General features: G+C 42.5%; 2 protein-coding genes across 3 annotated transcripts; both read right to left on the bottom strand.

Annotated features, from left to right (window-relative positions):
* Positions 1-21: 21 nt before the first annotated feature.
* Positions 22-4,358, bottom strand: LOC101781130. Its single transcript, XM_004954069.4, has 8 exons — positions 3,901-4,358; positions 3,085-3,583; positions 2,584-2,781; positions 2,183-2,455; positions 1,923-2,025; positions 1,397-1,515; positions 1,076-1,252; positions 22-964 (listed from the first exon to the last, which is right to left on the bottom strand). Exons 2-8 carry the CDS (start codon positions 3,394-3,396, stop codon positions 161-163), a joined length of 1,986 nt encoding a protein of 661 aa, XP_004954126.1. The 5' UTR covers positions 3,397-3,583; positions 3,901-4,358; the 3' UTR covers positions 22-160.
* A 1,331-nt stretch (positions 4,359-5,689) lies between these two features.
* On the bottom strand, positions 5,690-15,923 carry LOC101780038. 2 transcript variants are annotated; one of them, XM_004954066.2, is made up of 19 exons: positions 15,743-15,923; positions 15,348-15,422; positions 15,145-15,260; positions 14,630-14,744; positions 14,393-14,521; positions 13,983-14,030; positions 13,369-13,571; positions 13,078-13,274; positions 12,640-12,932; positions 12,385-12,534; positions 11,877-12,305; positions 11,622-11,771; positions 9,616-9,688; positions 8,213-8,340; positions 7,421-7,612; positions 7,218-7,343; positions 7,003-7,128; positions 6,656-6,802; positions 5,690-6,297 (listed from the first exon to the last, which is right to left on the bottom strand). In XM_004954066.2, exons 1-19 carry the CDS (start codon positions 15,881-15,883, stop codon positions 6,151-6,153), a joined length of 2,985 nt encoding a protein of 994 aa, XP_004954123.1. In that variant the 5' UTR covers positions 15,884-15,923; the 3' UTR covers positions 5,690-6,150. The 2 variants fall into 2 exon arrangements, with proteins under 2 accessions (XP_004954123.1, XP_022685067.1); XM_022829332.1 differs by lacking the exons at positions 14,630-14,744; positions 15,145-15,260; positions 15,348-15,422; positions 15,743-15,923 and having other exon boundaries at positions 5,690-6,312; positions 14,393-14,515.
* Positions 15,924-16,014: the final 91 nt, after the last annotated feature.

Genomic DNA, 16,014 nt, shown 5'->3' with positions numbered 1-16,014 from the left:
TAGTTTCTCGTACTCATGTAAGACAGAGAACCGAGCGCAGTACATTTATGGCGAACAGTGATAAATTCCAAATAATGTTAGATACATTTATCGTAACTAGCACATCTATCTCATCAGCTTTTACAACGGTTAACAACTACACGGGAGTATCTGTATTGAACTATGAAGATGTATTGTTGATGTTATCACCCGTCAGATCAGGGGAATCCTTCTCAAGATCAGAGATCAGCTGCTCGATGTTTCTTCTGTATATAGGCATGTAATGATCATTGATCATCATTTTCGAAAGCCTCAGCTTGCCATACAGAGATCTTGGTGTCAGGAAGATCCCCATGCTGCTCTGCAACTCCCCATTCGTCGCATCATCCTGATGAACATCAGGCTCCTCTTCATGAGCTGTTTCTTCTCTGCTGGAAGTTAATATATGCATGATTTTTCCAGGAGGGTAAAACCTATGCACTTCCTTCGTCTCACTGAGCACATCTTCCGCTACGCCACCCACCTCCTCAGCAATTGTACTTTCAGTCATCTCTTCCGCTATGTCATCATCATCTCCCTCCCTCTTACTGTACAACTCGCTTTCAAGTTGCTGCCACAGCTCCACATCAGTCATCCTGTCCTCATCCACATGGTGATCGACGATGTCCTCATCGCTGTCTACCTTGTCATCTACCAAGCCAAGTGCATCGACTGCCACAGCAACAGAATTATGAACCTCTTGTGATGCAGTGCACTGGATAGCTTCTGATGCAACTGTCTCTGAGGTTTCTACAGTGGTTTCAGTCAACAGCGAAGTGGATTCTGATCCACCACTTGTAGATGTTCTTATTTCCTCTGATGTGACAGTTGAGGTAGATGAAACATTATTTCGCCGTCTTGGTCCAATACAAGTCCATGAGGATAGTTGTAGTGCTGGTCGTGTCCATGCTGCCTGCGCTACACTGCGAGCTCTCCTCATTACAACCTGGCCATGAGAATATTATCACTCAAGTCATGGGCAGCGCAGATGTATCAAACTCAAAGCAGAAGTAAGCTTCCTAAAGATGGTGTAACGTATGAAGCTTTTGAAGGTAACCTGTGTCCCAGTAGATACTGGTCTTAAGATGGCGCCAGCACCAGCTACTCTTGCTTTAGCATTTGCCATAGAAGGGAGTCGGGATCCCAAGGCTGATGCAGAACGATAAAAAGTGCTTAGGATTCTGGTTTGTTCAATCTGGTGACGGAGATCATTTAGCCAAGCAGATGCTGTCACCTGTTATGAAGGAATATTGGCATCAGGGTAGTTTCTTACAGAAAGAAGTATAAATTCTGTGTGTGATAATAAATTTCTAGCCAAAAACAGCTATATTTCTCTATAATATGGTATTAACAAAGTCAGGAATATCAAGTAAGATACCTCTGAACGAAGATCATCTACTGAAGCGGCTGAAAATGTTGGAACCAAATCAGCTCCGTTGATGACTGTAGTGATAAAATGCACTCCTGACTCTGCCAGTTCCCATGTCATGCATGCAGCTGCAAAACAGAGGATCATCTAAGAAACACACATATTTCCTTAAGATCTCATTTCTTAGTCTAATGGAGTTTGAGCTTATCCAAATTCTAGTGAAATAGCAACATCAAATTTAGAAAGCAAATTTATGACAGCTACAATGAAATATTGGTATGAGGCCTTATCTACAACTTACTTCTAACATTTGGATTTTATCAATAGAGGCACAGCAGCAATCACAAGTTGAAACCAGCTGCGTGCTATCTACTATACCAACTGCCTCTGTGAGTATAAAAACATAACAGAAGCAAGCAAGTATATACAGTAAGAAAAAGGGAGGGACAATGGGACAGAATGAGAAAGGATGCAAGGCATCATTTTCATGGTTTGATGGACAAATTAATATTAAAAAAAATCATAACATGGAAACCTGGAGCAAACGCCACACAAGTAGTAGAGGCAAACTCCTTCTGCTCCCTCAGGATGTATGTCAAGAGTGCAGCTGTACCACCCCCAAGTGAATGTCCAATAACCTACATAGATTTGCCACGAACACCAATCAATTAAACACTTTAGGAGAAACATATAGATGATTCATGATGCATCAGACACCATAATATGGTCATGGTGTAGTAATGCTTACATCTCTAGCATTGGAGATAAGAAAAGGAGGTATAAAACAACGATTACCTTTATTTTAAAGTCTGGGTACATTTGTAATGCTTGTGCCAGACAAGGTGCTGCAAGCTTTGCAATCCATCTAGCAGCTGCAACCATCCCAAAATGAGCATATCCTAGTACTAAATCGCTAACACCACCTTCCTGTACAATTGTATGGTGAAATGGAACCACAGCACCAGTGGCAGCTGTTAATGTATCTCTGATGCTATGAGTTCCCCTAATTAACAAAAGTATGCACTGTTTGTCTCTATCAAGCAAAATGGTGAAAGCTGGCTTCAAAATCTGCAAGTAAACCACAGAAGTTCCCGAATCAATGCAAAGTAGACAGTGTTCTTGCTCATAACTATCAGAATATAGAATCAGCAAAAGAATGGTTACCCATAATAAAACAATAGGTAGTTTTCACTCACTCCTGCTTTAGGTTCTTGCATAAGAACATTCTCCGCGGAGTAGCCAGTCGCCTCCAAAAACAACGGGAATGGCTTTTTGGAGAAATGCCAGCAAAGTGTCAGCAAATTCAGAAGATACTTTAAGTCAGCAATTACTTCAGTTCCTTTGAGCTCCACACTATCATTTCCAGCATATATGCTTGCTACAGATAAGTTTCCCTGGAACACATTTCAGAATCAGATCAAAGCTATCAAAAATTTGTATGAGTATTAGTAACCAAGTGCACCCTGTAATTTTCAGTTCATCCAATAACAGAACTAAGCAAATTTTATGATGGACAGAAATGTGCTGGTAATCTATTGGAAGAGATATGACATGTACAAGATAGGATTCAAATGTAAAAGACAAAGCTATATCCACTGCCAAGCTAATGATCCAGAGCACTCCATATTCACTTTGAACCTCCAAGAATCAGAATTAGACCAAATGGAACAAATTATCAACAAGTATCAGTCACCAACCTGTCTCCTGAGGAGGAAGCTGATCCCAAAAGCAAGGTCACCGATGGGCCACTTCCCAAGGGTCTCTGAATATGTGAACCGCAGTGTCTCTGACAGAGTCGAGATGGTCTCAAGCCAAGTGGCAGGGGCACGCACATCCCTCCTTGACACCCTGCTCCTGCTGGGAGAATCCGGCACACCCCTGGCCCCCACATCCCTGCTATTGCTGCATTCCCCTTCCTGATTTAGTCTCTCTGTCTGCAGGCGTCGGTTCAGCGTATAGTAAAGCAGTGCGGCAGCCCCTGCTGCGGTTGCCATTGTTGCGGTCGCCATACAACGGGCGTACAGGCCCCACAGCCCTGGCTTCCTCAGTTGTGATGCTCAGGTTAGTCAGTTGGTCACAGCCTCCACTGCAGTTCTAAACTAATGTATTAATGATGCAGTCAGACTGCGTTATTTAATCGCCAAGCCTTCCACTGGAGATGCGATCTTGATTCTTGGGGGCAGTACAAAGTCAAACCTGGTACCACACACAGAAAAATCGAGTTTTATTTCAGCAAGGCTGCCATCGATTGGGGACGGAGGTGGACACTGATCACCAATACCCTAATTTTTCCAGTGGCACGAACAGTAGCAGCATCCCCACGACATCCCATCAAACACCACAGCAATTCACTCAACCAACCAACAGGTCCAACAAGCCCAACACAGGTGAACTAAGAAATCATCATGACATCATCTACGATTTCAGGATGAACTGAACACCGAAACTATCGAGAAAGCAACAAGGCCGGCTACAAAATCAGCCATAGGAAGATGTTGGATTGGAGATGGTACCTCAATCAATGCGCGGCAGCTCGGGCGCGCTCGATCGGATTGGCCTGGGCGGAACCCGCTAGGGTTTTGGGAGGGGAGCGGGATTCTTCCGGATGCGGCTCCTACCGGTGCGAATTTTCTGGGAGGGGAGATAGAGAAATAGGGAGACGGGGGAGAGGGCGGGCGGGCGCGGAGGCTGGAGACGGTGGCCTAATCCGCGTCAAATCTTGCGGGGCGGCGACTGGGGAGGGCCTCCCGGACGAGGCGCGCCTCCTTTTGCCTTTTCGGGGAAGAAGCGGTTTGCGCTCGTGCGCTCGGGCCTGCCGCGCTGCCTGAACTGCTGCTGCTGAATGCTGATGGGCGATGGCTGCAGCGGTGGGTGTGGGTTTGTGCTTTGCGGTGCGGCGAGGCAAAGCAGGCAGGGCAGACACGGACACGGATACACCCAACCCACACAAGGTGGCCGACCCGGTACGCGAACCGCGTTGCAGGTTGCTTCGAGGCCAAGCGGGGTTCTGGGGCGGTTCGGACCAAACCCGAGGCCTACTCAGTTCACAGGAGCAAGCATCATCACGATTCGGAGATATATATTTATGAATTTGTCTGACTTTTTGCAGCTACCAAACAAATAAAAAACAGAGAAAACCTGGCAGCACGCTGCAGCAGGCGTGTTTAAACCATCTGGGAAAAATAACTACTCGTATTATACGGAGGATACCTGCAAAAACTCTAAGCCTCGGGCGGCCCGGCCCCTCACCGTTCAGGATGGCCCCATCTGGAAGTGGTGTAGAAGATTCGCCTGTACGAAACTTGAGCAAGCCCTCCTCCCGCTCCTCGCCTCCTCCCTGTCTCGATCCGACGATCTCCCTCGGCCTCACTCCCCGCCGATCCAAACCCTAGCAATGGAGTCCACGCCCCCCGCGGTGCCTCCATCCCGCGCGGCCCCGCGCCACAGGAGTTCGCCGCCGCCGCCGCGCGATTCCTCTTGTCCCTCGTTGGGGTCCCAAACCCGGAAGGGGCCGTGGCCCACGGAGGACGCGAGGATCTCGCCGCCGACGAACGCCTCCGCGTGGCCGCGGCTCGAGGAACGGGTCCGCCACGGCGATGGCGCGTGACGCCCCTGCGCATCTCCGTCGCGCCTCCATCAATCCCTCGGACGTACTCCGTCGCATCGCTTCCCAGATCGGCCTAGCGATCGAGCGCGCGGGCGAGCTGTCGGGAAGGGGACGCCGCCGACGGTGAGCCCATCTCTCCGCGCCGCTTCGCTGTACGCCTCCGCGTTAATGGAGGTACTGTGGGGAAGGCGGCGGCCTCTCCATCGCGGGACGCGCTTTGGAATCCCGATTTGTTTTGCTGACGTCATGCGATGTGAGGTGGCGAATTCGTTACGCTGGTGTTAGGAAGGCTGTTTAGCTCAATACCATGCTTTAGTTCAACATGAATGCCATGATTTGTGTGTAACCTGCAATCGTGGTGAGCTGCCTGTTAGGCTATCGTTATGCTACTGTTTGAATTGGTCAGGATGGTGTCATGGTTTCCACGGGGCTGTATGCTAGGCCTAACAGTTGCTTCCATTTGATGCTCGCATATGTAATGTTATTCATGTGAAGGTTTGCGTATGGGGCCATGGGGGCATGGGACCAGGATTTGGCTGTGGGCCTCCGGGTTCTCGTGACCGTTGTGTTGTTGCATATTCTTTTGGGTGACAAGGACGATAGACACGTCACCACACGCACGGTTCATCTCTTATCACAAGCATGTGTGCAAATAAAACGTCAAAAACAACCGTATACCATGATTGTGAGCATCATGCGATTTGAATATCAGTGGGGAGTGTATACATATATCATTGATACTGCAAATCCAATTAGCATAGTTACATTTGTAGAAAGGCTTGTTAATGATAGAGTTACATTATAAATCTAACAGATTGCATAAAACCGCTAACTAATTTTGACGTCAGAATTACATTTCCCACGACCCACGGAGTCGGGACCTGACGAACAAATAACTGGTGGCGGCATGAGGCCTGATACACCTCTCTGTCAGCAGGACGAGGATCATTTGCAAGAAAAGGCCACTCATGTCATCTTGAGCGCACATGACTCAGATGAGTCTCCAAGAAACCAGTCCCAATCGACAACGTAAAGGGCCCTATGTTAGCATGCATCGAACTAGAGCTACCAGAGATACAGTGGTTTGATTTTTTTTTTCCCGAGGTGTCAAGCCATGTTATAGATATTGTGCCAATATCTACATCCCAGCAGAAAGTCATCTTGCAAGGAACTGGTCATAGGGATTCAACACTGGCAGCTTACAGAAATTGGAGTCGCCTTGTCCATCATCTAGACACAGAAACCTATCTCCTTGAAGATCCTCTGGAGATGACTCGAGCTTCTCCGTGGATGATTCACCACCCTGAGAGTTAAGAACCTTATGAAGCAACAAATGCACAATAAGGATGCTGATAGATTAAGAACTAGATGGTGTCACAGTAACTTTTACTATGCCTAAATAAAGAGATGAAAAAAGTGGCCGTAAGTTAGATCTCATTTTAAATTCCCCTATTAGAATGATTGAACCGGCAAGTTCAAGCAAGAAGATGCAAAACAAAATTAAGTGCTATATATCTAAAAGGAAAATCGCTTCCATCACATCGTGCCACTGCAAGATGTACTCGGTTCAAACAATGTCCAACTGACCGTGAGTAATGTTTCTCAAAACTACTTACAGCTGTTTTAACTGTGGAGAGCTTAAGGTACACACTGTTACTAACCTCTTTTTGCTGGACACTCATGCAGACAGACATTTTTTGCTGCTTTCCGATCAAAAGAGCTTCACATTGGTTGGCTACATCCTTGAAAGGCAAATCATGGTTTGTTGATACTGACAACCTTCCAACATGCCGAGATGTTTCTGAAACCTACAGAAATTATAACTCTTCTCAGTATTATGGACTCATGTTAAAAGGCTCATAGTTTTACATGTACGAGTATGACATTCTTTTCTAATTAACAATTGGCAATATGCGCAACCAATTATTCAATGAAATGCACATGTAATATGTTATGTTTTTGCAGTGCATTTTAAATAATGTAGAAGAATCAGGAGATGAATACATACTGAATCAAGAAGTTGATTGACATCAAGAAGGCTGCTATCTGGCTGATGTCGCAACTGAGGTTCTGCTAGGCTGTCAGATGGTTCGACAAGGGTATCATCTTCAAAAACAAATCCCAACGGGATGACCTGCAGAAGTCCCATAGTATAAGAACAAAAGAATGAAAATTTCAAAGGTGTTTAATTGTTCCTTATCTATCACAAAGAAAGCTTATCACCTCCATAGATTTTTGAGGCATTTTTCCATTTTGTGCTGCAAATTTTGAAGATGTTTCACCCAGAGGACAATTGTCATCTGCTGAAAATTCCTCAAGCAGCTGTTTTCTAATGGTAGATAATTCTGACTGCAGAGAGAATGAAAATCAGAATATTGTTAAATAAGAAAGTTACATAAATATACCATTATCTTTTTGTGCAGGACCTCGGGTAGATCTTCCAGGCTATTAAGTATAAGAGACACGGATGTTTCTTTTGACTGATCTTTATTCATGTCAATGTTGGAGAGCGATTTTAGAGCAAGATCGTCATCCTCTTTTGAACCATAGCAAGGTTTAGCTACGCTATCAAGCACCTGTAATCTACTGTCTTCAACTAAATGAAGAAATGGATCAACCTGCAACAGGGCGCATAGAAAAGAAAAGGTGAATTCGATGATCCCACCCTGTCAAACACTTACACTCGAAATCAGTTTACAATAGACAGGTCTATCGAGCAGTACGTATGTTAGATAGCGCTATACTGGCTAAAACTGATCCCATGCAAGTCCTAATATATTGGTAGCAGTCTAGCAGACATGTAAGGATCCTTAGGTTCTAATCAATAGGACTATAGCAGGCATATTGGACTGCCATTTTTTATAATTGCCTCAATAGCATACCCATTAAGAGAGCTGGGCACAACAGACCAGTCTGACCCAATTAGCTGGCTAGGCAGATCCAATAAGAAACAAACTGGGCTTTGGCCAAACATAATCTCAGGCCCAATAGTAAAGGAAGATCCTAAAAGAAGAGCTTTGATCTGGTCAGAGATATTCCAAGCCTGAAGGTGCCCGTTCAGAGGACGGGATCCTCTCAGATATGAGGTTTGAGAGTTTTGCATACCATTTTTGGAAATGCGCATACATGCCAAAATTTACCGTGGACTAACCTATATAGTTCATACACACGACTTCACCGCAAAGTAATGAAGCAAGGAAAGTGTATTTTTCACTTACTGTGCTTTCTGTCAACACATGCTTCACAACGGGAATGAGAGATGGAATGTTAAAAGCTTTAGAAAAAAACACGAGCATGGAAGTTGCCAAAGTAAAAAGAGAGCGCCTGCGTGATGGTGAAAGAAAACCTGCAGAGAATGTCTATAGGATTAGATTATCAATAAATAAAAATGTTGATGCAGATAAATAAAAATGTTGATGCAGAAAATATTTGGCAGAAGCACAGGAATTTGTATATAGTACAGTACAACACAGCATAGGGACCCAGATAGTAGTTATATAAGTTCCATTTAGTAAGCACTTTGATTTTGAGTTACTTAGTTCCCCAGGAAAACTATAAAAGGGCCCCCCGTTGAAGCCCAAGCTAAAATTCCGACAACATCCCATTTGCATAAGTGTCACAGCCACAGCCTGGCAATTTAGGTGCAGTCTTGCACTTAGGAATATCTGGTGCACCGATGAGCCAAGGGGCTCTCTCAATTGATAGCTTAATAAGTGTGTGTGGTCGTTTCATGCGTCAATAGCAGTCTGTAGTTTGCTTTATGCGGACCTCTACCCTTTTTCCTTTCCTTTTCCTTTTCTCTTTCCTTGTTGTTCACTTCCTGTTCCTCTCTCATTTCGGTTAGTGTTTTTTATTTTGTTTTATCTCTTTTACACCTTAAGATAATGACGGACAACTCTTCTACCAGTTCGAGCGAAAAAAGAAGAAATAATTGTGTTTTTCTCGAACAGCGCAGGAGAGCTGCGTGTCATTTCATTAAGAAGAGGAAAAGTATACACCAGAGAGAGAGGCAAAATGACCCCTCCCAAATGCAACAAACACACACACACACACATACACAAATTTAAACCGCTTAAATTTCATTGTTTTTAACTGCCAGATTAAACTATCACATAGTTTTAGCAAGCTATCCCAAGTCTGTGCGCACTTTATTCTCAGTAATCATCCTGCCCAAATGTTGAAAGTCTACATCAAGGTAGGTTAGCCAAACCATTATTGAAGTTCTGCGCCAAGGCAAGCTATGTTCCTTTTAAATACCTCAGTTTTCTTCATTTATGTTTGCTTTCCACAATACATACGACTTTTCTTTCAGAGGTCAAGTCATTTTCTGTTGTCCATATATACGTTCTCTAATGCTGACATAACCAACAAATCATGTCGCTACTATCCTCCCCATACACATCGTGTGAAAAAAATATTAGTAACTACCACAAGATTCCTGAACCCCCTCCAGTGCTATGGTGGATTTAGGAACTTATTGGCCACTTACTAGAGTTAAACTTGACCCTACTGCATATATATATTAAAAAATAATTATTTACACAGAATTGAATATCCTCCACGACAGGCCCAACTAAACAAACACACAGATAAAGATGCTAAAAGAGGGATGAAAATTTACCTGCTTGTAATGAAACACCTCTTAATGAAAAAGCAAGCTGAAAGCTACCAACCAAAACTTCAACACCTGAGCCCTGTAGTAAGAGTAAGTTTGGTATGAATTAAATGAATCAAATCAAAGGGGGATGGAATGAGGCAGCTATGCAAGGTTAAGAGTATAGTTGTATATGTTCACCCTTAAGGCCCTGTTTGGGAATCTTGTAATTCTTTTCACGTGTAATTGTGTTACACTTGTATTTTCTTGTGCACAAGAAAAACCTCTGGAATATACTATATTATTTCCCCCCTGAATAGCTGTTGTTTGGGTAGGCGGAAAACATCTATGACAGGTATTTTCTTATTAACACAGCTACGCCCAAATAAGCACGAGCATTACACAAGCAATGAAATTTCAGAACATACTTCTGAACTGGATCACAAAAGTGAAAGATTTTCATATAAGCTGTCCGCATCTAAATTTGAGGCCAAAAGTTCAGATCAAAGCATCAAATTCAGAGAACGTACAGGTCTCCAGCACTCAAATCTGAGGCCACAAATTCAGATCGAAGCATCAAATTCAGAGAACAGATTCTTTGTACCAGATGACAAACATTGCGTCCAAGCAACCACCAATGTCAGTGCCAATTGCAGATGCAAAAACAAATTACACGGAGCAGCACAGGACTAATCATCCAAATGAATTAAATCAAGGCATCAGATGAAATTCAGATCTAGGCTGTACTGTTGGAGGAAGATGAAGCACAATGCAACACTAGCGGAGTCGACTTCCAATTCCGGCGCTGTTGACGAGCTTGCCTAGCGAAGGGACTGCTACTTCTTTGTCTCCTCATGGCCTTTGAGCCGCCTGTTCATTCTTGAATAGCTACCCTGCCAGCTTGGAGCATGAGATGGGAAGAGGAGCCAGAGCAGGTGGGACATGAGCTCAAGGGTTCCTGGAGCTGCCTCTTCCACCGCTGTATCTCTCGATTTGGAGGGCGCAAGGAAAGCGGGGTATAGAGGGGAGCCGCCGCTGTCGCCATGAGCGACGGACGCCTCACCCCTCAAGCCGTCAAGCGATGAACAGAGGCAGGGCGGGGACGAGGCGAGCACGACATCTGTTGGTTTTTTTTTATCGCCTGGGCACCAGATTTTTTTTTTTCCGATTGGATAGGCTCAAAACAGAGGTAAATTGGTGTCCTCACCAGTCACCCAAACAACTTATTTCAGAATATGATGTAAAACTTTCCAGATGTGTATTGTACTGTCTCATCTTATGGCGGGTTAACGGGATCGTGATCCCTCTATTGGATCTCCCCGTTCTACCCTTGACGACCCTTCCTCCTTTGTGGTTTCCTTCCCAGAAAGAGCGTAGAAGGACGTCGATTGGATCCCGGATGGTCCTCCAAGGCACTACCATCAAGACTGTTGTCTGTCAGCTTCAGCTCCGACTCAATGCTTCACAGTTGCAGAATGGGGATCGGCAAAGTATAGTTTAGTTGATGATAACATAGGCCAGTGAAAGGGTGTCTTGCCCTCATTTGGTTGCATGTGTTAGCGTTTTGATCTCAATCTTCTTTTCTAGATTGGCACTGTGGGGTATGTTTGGCCTTTCGTAACTGATACCCTCCTTTTCCTGTTTTCTTTGCTGAAAACAGAAGTGTAAGACTTTAGCCTACCAAAGGCCCAGCAACGAAATCAGGTGGGGATCTCCCCATTGACCCTCAAAAAAGAAAAAGAAAAATGAGAGAGAGAAATGTTGACTTGGATCCATTAAAGGGAATAGCTTATGATGTAATTGGCAATGCAATAAATCCAACATTTTATGGACGGTGCTATAATTGCCTTAGTTTGTTTTGTCTTTGAGCTGACAGATTCTGTTGAATGTGAAAAGTAAAATGGATTTCCAATACCGAGTAATACATTGCACTATAATATAAACATAATTATGACCTTTCTCATACTGACAAGAGGGGAGTCAAAGGAACACCATAGTATTCAGATATAAAGCAGAGTAACGAGTCTTCTCACCTTGGCTCCAGAAAACAATAGCATCAAGCTGTAAGTATGAGAAATTGCTTCATAGTTCCGTGGAACATTTTCAGGTGACAATGCCTGAGTCCATAAGGAGGAAAGGAGAAGATTTGCCTGACGAATACTGAGCATGAGGGTGACAGCATCCTGCGTGTAAATCAATGAAACTTTTTATTCTAGTGAGAAATGAAAAGGAATAGTTACAAGAGGACCCTATTATTAGGCGCAAAAAAGGGAAAATCTAACACGGACCTTTTCTTGAGTGGGTACACTCAAGGTACTCGTATCTGTGGAAGAGGGAAAAGAAATATCTTTTGTGCTAGCCATCCTTTGAATAGTCTGTGACTTGAATAATCTTGCATCATTTGCACTGATCTCGTCTGCATTCTCACTGATGGGCGTTAGCTTCGTGTTATCCAGAAGGGGACTTTCACGAGATGAAAGCACGTCTCTTTTTAGTTTCCCAAACAAAGCAGCAGAAGATGAAAACACTGATGTTGTTCTAGATAACGTCCTTCGAAGATCGATCTTGCTTGTCTGTGAAGTGTCTGAAAATGGGCACGGAGAGACTGAAGAGGGAACAAGAACAACAGAGAAAATCCGATGTGCTCCTAAACGTGTCTCACAATCTGGATAGACCATTGCTAAAAGCAACTGATGAAACAACGCCTCAGGAAATGCCTACAATGCGTAGCATGTCATGTTAAAGATCTGGTACAGTGGGTAGAGGATGGAAAAACTATATTGTTAATCAACTTACTTTGCTCTGATGTGACAAGTTTGGCAATGATGCAACTATTTGAGCAGTGCGGTATGCTGCAGAGATAGTAGATCGTGCAACAGTTGTAGAACTCGAAATGTTCTCCAGTACTACAGCTAATGTATCAAGGATAGGCCCAGCATCACCAACCTGAAGAGAAAAAATAGTTGAACAAATAATCCATAACTTGCAGATGTAACCCTAAAATAGAAATTTAAAGCAATACACTCCTAAAATATATTTAGAAAACTTGACCTTTCTCGACAACTGAACAAGACATTCATGTACAGCTTTCCCATATCCGTTATTCCATTTGGCGATGTTGTCTCCAGGACCTCCATCATTGGCCAAGGATTGCATGCTTTTACCCATATGCCTGACCATATCACTTATTGCAGCCATTAGTGCTGTAGAAGACTGAGCTTTGGAGTGCTCAGCAAGGCATGTAGTAATTTCGATGATATCTAGAATCTTATCAGGTTGTTTCAATACATTCTTGTGTTCAAGATGCTTGATTAACATAGACAACAATATATGTGCATTCTGTCCTGGCATACAATGACATAAATATCTATCAGAACCAGAAATAATGGTTGAAGACAAGCATGCGTATATATAGATTATAGAGTATAAATATCACAGAAGTGCAAAATGTACACTAATAAAATAAGATATTGAGGAAACAATGAATACCAGATTTGTCCATCACAATTTGCATATCTAGCAGGACACACAGTGCAAATCCTTTAGAACGTGACCATAGACTGTTATTATCAAAATAACGAAATATAGCTTCCAGAACTCGTCGTACTGTTGTTCCTTCCCTGGATATTCTAGCAAGATTGTGTAGACAAATCCCTGACCAAAAGTTTGGACTTCTTGATTCTTCTCTGTTTTGAAAAATAATTTAAAAGAGATAAGATATTAGATAAACTTAGCACAACATAAAACTTCTAAGTAGTCTATATGCCTGAACTTATTTACATTGTCAAACTTAATTCACCGTGGGCAGCTCTAATATCTTTCCATGAAGAAATCCTTGTCAAAATGGAAACAGCAGGAGGTTCGTGACCTTCAGATTTGAGAGCTTCACTCACCCACCGGTTTCGTTTATCCTCAGCAGGGGTATCATCATTATCAGAATTTGCATACGGGCTCTCATAATTTTCCAGAACTGCAGAAACAACCTGTGAAACCATCAAACAGCAATGGCTGAGAACAGAGGAGCGGTGGTAATTATAATGACACAACATTGTACACTACCAGGCTTCCAGCTATATGGTGTCAGCAGGAATTATGTATTAGTTATTAAATAATGGACATGGCTAAAAGCTTTATATTGCGTGATTGAAGAAGATAATTACAGGGCTATGAGCCACCCAGGACATGTCCAAGCTAGGCCACCTTAAGATCCATGTTCGACTGATCCTACGTATGACTTACAAATGGAAATATTGGAAAGCACTATGGGTTACTGATGTAATTAAAATTGAAAAACCAAAAAAATCACCAAATAAAAGCTTTGGTTGGACTAAAATAATTGCTTATTTTTTACTAAAACAAAAAGCTCATGGGAGAAGGCAAAACAATACACTTACACTATCAAGTTCTGCAGAGATATGGGAATGCTCACCCATAAACCAAATCTGCAAGCCACAGAAATCAATATTATGCATCCGGATAAACAGAAAGAAATGAAATGTAGAAGAGACAAAATGAAATAATATCCTCTCTTGCAAAAAGGTCGTATAAGAGAACCAAAAAAATTTAGAGCCTATTTTCTTTCCCAGATGGGATGGTGCAGGATCCACTATTTGGTTGAAGGGATTGAATTAATTATCTTGAATAGTATGGCTTGTGAAAGAAAGAATGAACATTTTAAATATATCATGTCATAGCATATTATGAATTACTTCATGAACAAAAACACCAAGCAGGAAAAGCTAATCTTGAACCAAACAACTGGCTGTGGGCCCAGAAGGCCACATGGCAAAACAAGAGAAAGTACCATGGAAGAAAGAGCTTGGAGACCAGCTGAATGAAGAATACATATCTTCTCCTTTTCACCCACCTCTTGGGCCAGATGACATAGTTTAGGAATCTGGTTTTCTAAATTGAACATGTAAGTACTGTCAACCTATAAAGAAAAGGTAATAATCCACATGTCAAAACAGTTTGAAAAGATAGTACTAAAACATGATACATCCATCTCGCAAACTGATGCTACAAGAATGTGTTTAAATACCTGATTGTTTATAAAGTCAAAAAGTGTTTGGCATGCTAATTTCCGTAAGTCATCCTGTCTATTTTGCTCCAATAATGTCTCTACAATTGTTAACAAGCTGTTGGCAAAAAGTGGCCTGAAAAGTAGTGGCTTCATCCATTACAGCTGTTGTTCACGTTCATAGAATAAAGAAATCATTTGTAGATGCAACACTTTCTTATTAGATTTTCAATATAGCAAGAGCATATTTTCTATAAGCAAAGGAAGTAAAATATTTGCTTCAAGTTTCAGATGTTATCAGAGAGCAAGGTTATCCAAGATAGATAGAAAATTAAATTGTCACTTTAGATAAAGTTATTGTCGTTTAACATAAAATAACTAGGGATGAACTGCAAATTCTTTGTGAAACAAATCAAGCAGGTGATCTACCGATTATATTTAAAGGGGAACTGCAAATTCCAATGTTTTGAAACTAGAAGCTCATGACATATGCAAGGGAGGAAATGCAGCTATGTTTGTAAGTAAAAACAACTTACAGTTGCTCCTGACAAGAATATATCACCTTTCGATAGATTGCCATGACAACTTTCACTGAACCATAGCGCTCAGCTCTCATTTCCTTGTAGCACTTTTGCTCTAAGTAAACTGTAATCTGTAAAAGAAATAAGCATAGTTTTATGACAGTTTTCACCATTGAACTCGCTGAAAATATACAGACGAAGCATAACAAGAAATGCACCTTTGGAACACGCATTGGATTCCTTGAAATATATTCACACAATTTCCCTATCTTGCGATCGTTTGGTCCTTCATCCTGAAATGAACAACAACTTTTGCAGCTAGCACATTCACGTTATAGAGACTTGCGAAAACAAAGGTTCTTATAATTATATATTTATATGCCTGTTCTCAAATTTATAATACCAAGAGAAATGCTATAATAATCACCTACAGGTCTACAACGCTTTTTTTTTTGCAAAGGTAGAATTTGTTACTGCAGAAGGAACTAAAGAGAAACAATAATTGTAATGGCAAATCTAAACCATGCAACATTATCCCTGATGCAGAATTATGATAGGTAGCCTACATAAACATCATATATGACCAGTTTTAAGCATTTATAACATATGTGACCTGTGTCCGAGGGAAGATTTCTGCGAGCAACTTCTTGTACCGCTTGACCGGATGGCGGGACCTCGTCCGCAGAGACGGGCAAATGAAGCATAGCCTCTCGCATGCTGGCAACACCTCCCTCGAGACCACACCCATCGACATAAGGGTTCCTCAGGCTTCACCAGCGTTCGTCCGCACAGCATATGTGCTACGCATTGCCGCTACAGACCAATGTAAGCTGACCTGATAGAGATAGGAACATTAGCCAAATCACGTCACATCAACCGCAACCC

This window comes from Setaria italica, chromosome I (assembly GCF_000263155.2).
Source record: "Setaria italica strain Yugu1 chromosome I, Setaria_italica_v2.0, whole genome shotgun sequence".
NCBI lineage: Eukaryota > Viridiplantae > Streptophyta > Magnoliopsida > Poales > Poaceae > Setaria > Setaria italica.
Note: the sequence above shows the minus strand (reverse complement) of the source record. Positions and strands in the feature narration are given on the sequence as shown.